We start from the raw sequence: 9,185 nt of genomic DNA, 5'->3' as shown, positions 1-9,185 counted from the left end.
TCATCTTGCACTGCTTACTTTTGCTCTCTAGGCCGCAGCCAAGCTTGGCCTCCTGTTGATTCCTTGTCCTTGCCAGGCTCCTTCCTGACTGCCCATCCTGCCCCCTCTGCGTCCACCTCCCTCTCCAGCTGGTCAGTGCCCACTCATCCCTTAAGTCTCAGTGTAAACGTCACGTCCTCAGGGAATATCTCCAAGGTTTGAGACTCAGCTTTCATGGTACCCTTTGCTACTTTTGTTTTTCACCCTTTACTTCTTATAGCACTTACCACAGTGAGAATTTAAGTGATTATTTGTTTATTGACCTTTAACCCCCTTACGTGACAAGCTCTTTGGGTCTGGTGACTGGATACTCGTGATGGTTAATTTTACGGATCACTGGCCCAAAGGGTGCTCAGATATTTGTTTAAATATTATTCTGGGTTTGTCTGTGTTTCTGGATGAGATTGACATTTGAATCCATAGCCTGAGTAAAGCAGATCTCTCTCCCCACTGTGGGTGGGCCTCATCCAATCAGTTGAAGGCCTGAATAGAATTCTTTCTCTCTGCCTGACTGTAGTAGCAGGAACATTCTCCTGCTTTTGCACTCAGACTTGGACTGGACCTTACACCATCGTCAGCTCTCCTGGTCCTCAGGCCCTTGGACTTGCACTGGAACTCACACTATGGGCTCTGTGGGTCTCCAGCTTGTCAACTGCAGATGGTGCACTTCTCAGCCTCCATAATCATGTGAGCCCACTCCTTACAATAAATCTCTCTCTCTCTCTGTGAATGTGTCCATTGTCTCCTTCTGCTCTAAATACTATGATTCCCTGGATAATAACCATCACTTATCCCTACTGACCAGGTGCCTGGCACCTTAACCGTAAATCTTAGGAGAAAGTGCCATTTCTCCATTAAAAAAAAAAATTATTTGTACTTTTTTTTTTTTAATAAATTTATGTATTTATTTATTTTTGGCTGTGTTGGGTCTTCGTTTCTGTGCGAGGGCTTTCTCTAGTTGCGGCAAGCGGGGTCCACTCTTCATCGCGGTGCGCGAGCCTCTCACTATCGTGGCCTCTCTTGTTGCGGAGCACAGGCTCCAGACGCGCAGGCTCAGTAATTGTGGCTCACGGGCCTAGTTGCTCCGCGGCATGTGGGAATCTTCCCAGACCAGGGCTCGAACCTGTGTCCCCTGCATTGGCAGGTAGATTCTCAACCACTGCGCCACCAGGGAAGCCCCATTTTTTATATAAAGGAGAACTCTGAAGATCAGAGAGATCACATAACTCTCCTCTCCGAAGGTCTCGCGTATACTAATAAGTAAAATCGGATTCACACCCAAGCCTGCCTCTCCCAAGTACGCTGCAGACCTTCCCTCTTTGGGGCCAGGGATATTAAGCTAACGCAAGTGACACACCCTCCCACCCCAGAAAACAAAGAAGCCAAAACCTGGCGCTGATTTAGGGATCAGCGCAGGTCACTCGGGCTTCTTTTGCTCCCCCCAGCTTCCCCGGTCCCCAGCGGGCTTCCCACGCCCCAGCTCGGCCTTGAACTTGGCTGCGCGCTCCGGAACTAAAACGCAGGGCGCGTCAGACCACGGGGCCACGTCCGCGCCTGGCCCTTTGGCGCCGCCCCGCCTCAGCCTAGGTCGGTCACCGCCCGCCCACAGCCGCCATTTCCTGTCCAGCTCTGGGCGCGTAAGGTCAGTGCAACGGGGTGGCCCGGGGTCTGCCCTGGTCCTGGTCCTAATCTGGCCGTCAGAGCCAAGCAGAGGACGCTGGGTTGGACCCCGGCGGATGGGACGGTATCAGCTGAGGGCCGCCGGGACCTCCACGGCGGGCACTGGGCCGGTGGACGCTCTGGAGCGGTTGCCGGGCAACGGTGCCGCCGGCCCCGCCCCTCTGCGCCGGCCGGGGAGGGGCATGTGGGGCGAGCCGGTCTCCTGGCTGCAGGCGGGGCGCAGGCTCCTTCGCAGTGAAGTGGATACCGTCGGACGCCTTGGACATCACCGTTCCCTGACCTTCTCGTCCCGTCGTGGGTTCGCTGCCCAGGCATGGCGCGCCCTTAGACCCTGGCCTGGGCGCAGAGGGCTTGGCGTCTGCCCGCGGGAGTTCGGAGCCTGCCTTCTGCCTCTCCTAACCTTGGGCGAGTCAACTCACTTGACTAGGCCTCAGTTCCACGGGAGCCTGAATTGTTAAGAGCTGGAAAGAAACCTAGCGATCATTTAGTTAAGCCACAGGTCCCCAGCCCTGTTTTATAGATAAGGATGTCTTGCAGTAACCACTCATCGCCTACCTGGTGCTTTAAATTAATCCCCAGATAGCCCTCTGTTTGTATTATAGTTTCCAGAGAATGAATGAGGCCTCTGAGGGTCAGAGAGGTTGTGACTTTAGCTGAGGTAGCACAGCTTATAAGTGGAGTCTCAGAGAGATCAAATAACTCACGGCTTGTTCCTGGCAGATTTCAAATTTCCAGTTAAAGGTGCCTTATTTGGCTACACTGTTATTAAACCTTGCTGTAAATCAGAATCACCTGGAGAGTGTTTAAAACTATACATTCCTGGGTACTCTCTTAGGCTTACTGACTGAGGGGCTCTGGGCTAAGGCTGAACCAGTTTTTGGATGATTCTTATGGTCTGTGGGTGGACCTTTGAGAACCACTGGCTATAGCGTGAGGCCTTTCACTCAAAAACAACTGACAGATGATCCAACTAAAGTACCTGGAGAGGAGAAGAGAGGCTGGCATGCAGGGCTGTCAAGTTCTAATCCCTCCATGCAACTTGTAGCTTCTCTTCACTCCTCAGAAATCAGCCAGAGGCTTACATTTTAAATAGTTGGGACATTTAGATGCAAATTGTCCCATTTTTGGTTACCTGTCACACAGCCAGGTCCAAAGCTTCTGGCTGGGCCAGCCTGTCATGATCAAAGTCAAGTGTTAAGAGTGTCCTCCTCCATCTCTAGTGGCCTGTCAACTGCTCTCCACCTGGCCGCCTTCAAGCCAGGTCCCTGAATCACAGCAGCTGATGTTGGCTTTGTAGGGACATTTCGCAGAGCACTTTCCCCATTGGAGGGAGGCTGGCAGCTTTCCAGAAATATCGCCGCACATAATGAGGATCCCTTGGCCTTAACAACAGTCAGAGTGAAGTAGATCACCCTGCTTGTTATTCATGACTTTTCTAAACACAAATCCATCTTAAAAATAATTACCTGGCTCTTAGTTTTAGAAGGCTAATCAGCCTGACAAATTCTGTTTAGAGTTTTATTTTTATTAATTTTCATCATTTATGCTGCCTCCCTCAGGGATTCTGGTTCACAATGGCTGACTATCAAGAGGAAGACTTGCAGAAATTTCTTAAAAATGTAGATGAAATCAGTAAGTATGAGTAAATCATATACAAATTAAATTTTACTTTAGGGAGGTGGAGTGATTAAAGAGAGATGATTACTCTAAGTTAGTTCCTGGGTTGCCTGACAGGTTTATGACTCTTAAGGAAAAAAACGTTCTTGAGGTTAAACAGAAGGGGTATTGAGAAGCAAGTGATATTGGAGCCTGGGGGTAATATTTTTTGGCTGTTAATTGGTATCAGAGAAGCTGCTAACATTCTGATTGAATTCAGGCTGACAGCTCTTCCTTGTATTTTCTCCCCTTCTGTGTAGAATCAGGTCAAAAGGAGCTTCTATTTCCCCATCACCAATGAGCCCACTGTTCCCTTGGAGAAGATCACTCAGGAACCTCACTGATGAATCTGAAATCCCTCTTGTTTTAGGGGAGAGCAGGTTCTGGTTTTGAGCTGCAGAGGCAAAGTCAAAAGGCTTTCCCTCAGGGTCCATCACATTACATAGATGGCTCCTGGGTCCATCACATTACATAGATGGCTCCTTGTCATACTCCTGTCTCTCCTCCTCTAGGCAGGAAGACCCTTCCCCACCTTAGACAGGTGGGATCTCAAAGGACATACTCTGACCACACAGATCACATACAGGAGATTCCAGAGCACTCAGTCCCTGCTCAGACTTCAGGGAGCTTGTTTGAGGATAGAGACAAGAAAGCCAACAGTGAAACAAACCTTACATATCAAATAGAAATATATTGAAGTTGCTGCTTCTCACAGGCCGTATGGGTCCAAAGAATAAAATGGTTTTAAAAATAGTTCAGGCAACTTCATAGATGGTACATGCTTAGGGTGTTCTTTGGGTTTGTCATGGGCCTTTTCTCCTCGGCCCATCCCCCAAATGTTGTTCTGGCCTGGCCCACTGCTCACCTTTCTCTTCAGGTGATCTAGCCCAAGCACGTGGTTTTAGCTACCACCCTTGTGATGACCCCACATCTCAGTTGCTACCAGCCACCTTTTTTGAGCCTCAGCATCTATGCCAACTGTCACACCCATTGTATCCCTCAAGCACCATGAACTTAATGTGTCCAAAGTTTAGTTGATCGTCTCTTTCTCTGTCCCCCCCACTGCCAAATAAAACCTGCTTCTCCTACCCTCCCATTCATTCTAGTCTCACTTGGTGGCACTGCTGTCCCCATATTTACAAGTCACATTGGCCTCCTCTCACCTCTCAGCCCTTAATTTAATCAGCCCTCAGGTTTGCCTTCTCCCTCCAGCTCCAACCTCTCCAACCTCCCTTTGTTCTCATTCTCTTATCCAGACGATTTCAACAACCCCCTGATTGTTTTTCCCGCCCCCAGGCTTACACTCCCCACAGGGTAATGTATCTAAAATGCAAATCTGACCCAGCCACTTCTCTGCTTGCATTCTCCCCGCAGTCCCAATAAATTTCATGCTCTCATCAGGACCTAAGTCCTCCCGTGACCTTGGCCTTACCTCTCGCCTCCCACTACCTCACACTTGAGCTACAGACTGCTTCCCGTTCCCCACACACCCCCTGACCGTTCATCCTCTGCTTGCTGCCTTTGTCCTTCCCTCTGCCTCCCTGTCTTTCTTTACCTGGCTAACATTCATTCGTACCCCAAGTTCATTTCCATATCATTTGTATCAGTGCCGTCCGATAGATCTTTCTGTGATGATAGAAATGTTCTGTAATTTGCACTGTCCACTGTGGGAACCAGTGACCACAAGTGGCTATCGAAGGTTTGAAATGTGGCTAGTGCTACTAAAGTGAATTTCTCTATTTCATTTATAAGTAATTTAAATTTATATAGCCACATGTGTATAGATTCTATACATTCATTTCTTGGGCTCTTGCTGTGTACTGAGCATTGCTAGACCCTGGAGAGTACAGTAACAATGAATAAGAATTACTTTCCTTCATGGTACCTACAATCCGGTGGGGAAAACAGATATTAAACAAGTAATTTCAAGGGTGATGTATGCTACAAAGAGAGATTGGTAAAATGCAAGAGATTCTAACTCAGATTAGGGAGTTGTCTGATGGGCTGCTGTAACAAAATATCACAGACTGGGGGGCTTAGGCAACAGAAATTAATTTTTGTCACAGTTCTGGAGATCAGAAGTCCAAGATCAAGGTGTTAGGTTTAGTTTCTCCTGAGCCCTCTCTCCCTGGCTTGCAGACAACCCCCTTCTTATTGTGTCCTCACATGGTCTTTTCTCTGTGTGTGCACATCCCTGGTATCTCTTCCTCCTCTTATACGGACACCAATCCAATTGGTTTAGGGCCCCACCCTTACGACCTTATTTATCCTTCATGACCTCTTTAAAATCCCTGTCTCCAAATACAGTCACACTGAGGGGATTAGGACTCCAACATATGAATTGGGGCAGAGGGGCACAATTCAGCCCACAAATAAAGGCTTCCCTAAAGGATGAGATTTAAGCACAAATCTGAAGTCTGAGTAGGAGTTGGCCACTGGGGAGAGGGTAGGGGAGTATTCTAAATGGAGAGAAAGTACGTAGGAAAGGTGGAAGTTAAGAGCAAGTGTGGTACTTTTGAGAAACTGAAAGATTAAAAAGCTCAGTATAGCTGGAGAGAATAGATCAAGGAGAGAAGGGTCCCATCTGAGTCCAGAAAGGCCAGATCAGGAACGACCTTGGAAGCCACAGTAAGGAATTCGTGTTTATCCTGAGAGCAATGGGAATCCTTTGGAGGGTTTACTCGGAGCAGAAACATGGTCAGATTTACACCTTAGAAAAGTCACTCTGGCAGTGGTAGACTGGAGGGGAGAAGCAAACAGGTGCTGAGAGCCAGCTAGGAGGCTGTTACAGTGCTCCAGGGAGAAGAGACTGTGGCTGGAATGGACACAAGTAGACAGATTGGAGAGATAATTCAGAGCTTACTAGACAGGCTTTAGTGTTGATGGCTGTGAAGGTGGAGGGAGAACAAAGGCTTAAGGATGAGCCTGAGAGTCTTGATTGAATGACAAGTGGATAGTTGGACCATCTGCTGAGATAGGGGCATTTCAAGGAGGAACAGTCTGGGGAGAAAGAGGGTAGGCAGATGAGTAAGGCATCCCAGTGAAGATGTTCAGAAGGCAGTTGGCTTTGTGAGTCTGAGCCTAAGAGAGAGAGTAGCTGGGGAGGTCAGCTTAGGAGACACTGGCATCTGCATGGTATTTGGAGCCATGGGAGGGAACAGGAATTCCTGGGAAAGGTGTAGAAAAAGAGAAGAGGGCTCGGGCAGAGAGTCTACAGAGAAAAATTCAAAAAAAATCTATAAATAAATTATTAAAGTAAAGAAGGAAATCGAGCAAGGTTTTTGGATACAAGGTTAATGTATAAAATTCAGTTGCATTCTTATATACTTCCTATATACCAGCAGCACTTCATTTACAATACCAAAATAAATCCATCAAAATATATGCAAGACCTTTATGGGGAAGGTTATAAAATTTAATTGAAAGAGCTCCCAGTGTTCAAAACTAGAACAATTTGAGCAAGAAAGCAAACACAGTATTGGATTATAGCCCAAAGTATAAAATAAATATCCATGAGTCTATATGGATATAAATAAACGATGAATAATAAACAAGTAAATAAATATGTAAGGCAAATCTCCCATACAGAAGAATTTCAAACAATTTATGTAGATATTCCCGCCTCTAGAAGGTAGAGCATAACTCTTCACCCCTGAAAGTGAGATAACATTTACTGACTTGCTTCCAAAGAGTACAGTACAGGAAAAGAGGGGAAAAAGTAACTTTAAGATGGAAAAAGCTGGCAAACTCTACCTTAGGTGGTCAAAGTTAACATCATGATAAATCATATTGATAACATGTACCCTTAATATGTGCTATGGTCTTCCTCCCAAAATCTTGATAACCTCAGTCTAATTGTGACAATAACATCAGGTAAACCTAAACTGAAAACTATTCTACAAAAAATACCTGACCAGTAGTTCTCAAAACTGTCAAGGAAAACAAGGAAGGTCTGAGAAATTGTCATAGCCCAGAGAATTATAAGGAGACATGATTAACTGTAATGTGATATCCTAGATGGTATCCTGGAATGGAAAAAGGATATTACGGAGAGATTAATGAAATTACAATAAAGTTCAGAGTTTAGTGAATAAAAATTTTAATTAGAAGACATAAAATATCTAAATAAGTGGAGATATATTTTATCATGGATGGGAAGACACATTTGGTAAGGAAATCTGTTTTTCTCAAATTATTCTCTACATTCAACACAATTTAGATCAAAATCCCCAAAATTTTTTGTTTAGAATTCAACAAGCTGATTCCAGAGTTCACACAGAAGAGCAAAGGGCCAAGAATTAATCCAGAAAATTTTGCAGAAAAATAAGAAGGTGGGATCTCCCTATCAGATGTTCAAGACTCATTATAAAGCTGTAGTAATTATGCACGGAAGTTTTGGTGCTGAAAAAGATGTCATCCAGTAGAATGGAATAAAGAGCCTCGAGCAGGTTCACGCATGTAACAGGGATGGCACAACACATCGGTGGGAAGTTAGGGACTCTTCAACAAATGGTGCTCGTGCCCTATGCAAAGTCAGCTCCAGGGGACTTCCCTGGTGGTCCAGTGGTTAAGACTCTGCACTTCCACTGCAGGGGGCACAGTTGCAATCCCTGGTCTGGGAATTAAGATCCCGCATGCCAAGCGTTGCAGCAAAAAAAAAAAAAAGTCAGCTCCAGGTGGATTAAATACCCTAATGAGAAAAACAGAACGTTAAAACATGTAGAAGACATGCAAGAATATATTTGTAAACCTAATATACACAAAAGGCATAAAGCATAATGGGAAATATTGGTACATTTAACACATAGAAAAATCTCTTCAACAAAAGCTTCCATAAAAACAGATAAAAAGACAAACCATACTCAAGGAGATGTTCACAAACACATATCAGTCTGGAATATATAAAGAAATCATAATAAGAAAAAGACAAACAACCCAATAGAAAATCGGCCAAGGATAGGAGCAGGCAGTTGACAGAAAAGGAAATCCAAATGGCCTACAAACCAATGAAAAGATGCTCGATCCCAATCATGTTCAGGAAAATGCAAATGAAAACACTAAGGAGATAAATGCATTATAGTGGCAACAACTTGAAAGTTTGACAACAAACATTAACTAGGATGTGGAGGCATGGGAACTCTTGTACACAGCTTATAGGAATAAAACTTGATACAGCCGTAACTTGAGGAATATGTCACATGTGTGCATGGGGAAATATGTACACAGATATTCGATTCGTCATTTATTCACTAGCAAAAAATTTAAAAACACCTGGGTGTCCATCAATAAGAGAATGGATTACCTATGGTATATACAGTGATTAAAATAAATCAACTGCAACTATTAGTTTCAAGAACAAATCTCTAAAGCATATTAGGAGAAAAAACTAGGTTGCAAAAGAATGCACGTTTTGTAAAAACCATTTATTTAAGATGTTTAAATACACACATATACACAAATTCTCTGGTAGGTGAATAGGTTCTGGGGATCTAATATACAGCATGGTGACTATTGTTAACAATACTGTACTATACACTTCAAAGTTGCTGAGAGTAGATCTTAAATGTTCTCACCACACACACAAAAAATGAAATTATATGAGGATATGGGTGTGTTAACTAACCTTGGTGTGGGAGTCATTTCTCAGTGTATACGTGTATCAAATCACCATGTTGTACACCTTAAACGTACACAATGTCATGTGTCAATTATATCTCAATAAAGCTGGAAAAATAAAAGCCCTTCCCCATGAAATTTTCTACACCATCTTTTTAGTGAATGGAGTCTTTCTTTTTGAAGACCTTGCTTGA

At 44.6% G+C, this 9,185-nt stretch overlaps 1 protein-coding gene across 4 annotated transcripts in view; it reads left to right on the top strand.

The window, feature by feature from the left end:
* The first annotated feature begins 1,658 nt into the window (after nt 1–1,658).
* The window catches only part of TTC12 (tetratricopeptide repeat domain 12), a 49,867-nt gene continuing 42,340 nt past the window's right edge, over nt 1,659–9,185 (top strand). For all 4 annotated transcript variants that reach the window (XM_059930375.1, XM_059930377.1, XM_059930374.1 and 1 more), the window contains exons 1-2: nt 1,659–1,681; nt 3,279–3,351. In XM_059930375.1, the coding sequence (XP_059786358.1) occupies nt 3,294–3,351 (58 nt within the window). In that variant the 5' untranslated portion in view covers nt 1,659–1,681; nt 3,279–3,293. The remainder of the gene's footprint in view (nt 1,682–3,278; nt 3,352–9,185) is intronic.

This window comes from Balaenoptera ricei, chromosome 8, assembly GCF_028023285.1.
Source record: "Balaenoptera ricei isolate mBalRic1 chromosome 8, mBalRic1.hap2, whole genome shotgun sequence".
Classification (NCBI taxonomy): Eukaryota; Metazoa; Chordata; class Mammalia; order Artiodactyla; family Balaenopteridae; genus Balaenoptera; species Balaenoptera ricei.
This window is presented reverse-complemented; position numbering and strand designations above follow the sequence as displayed.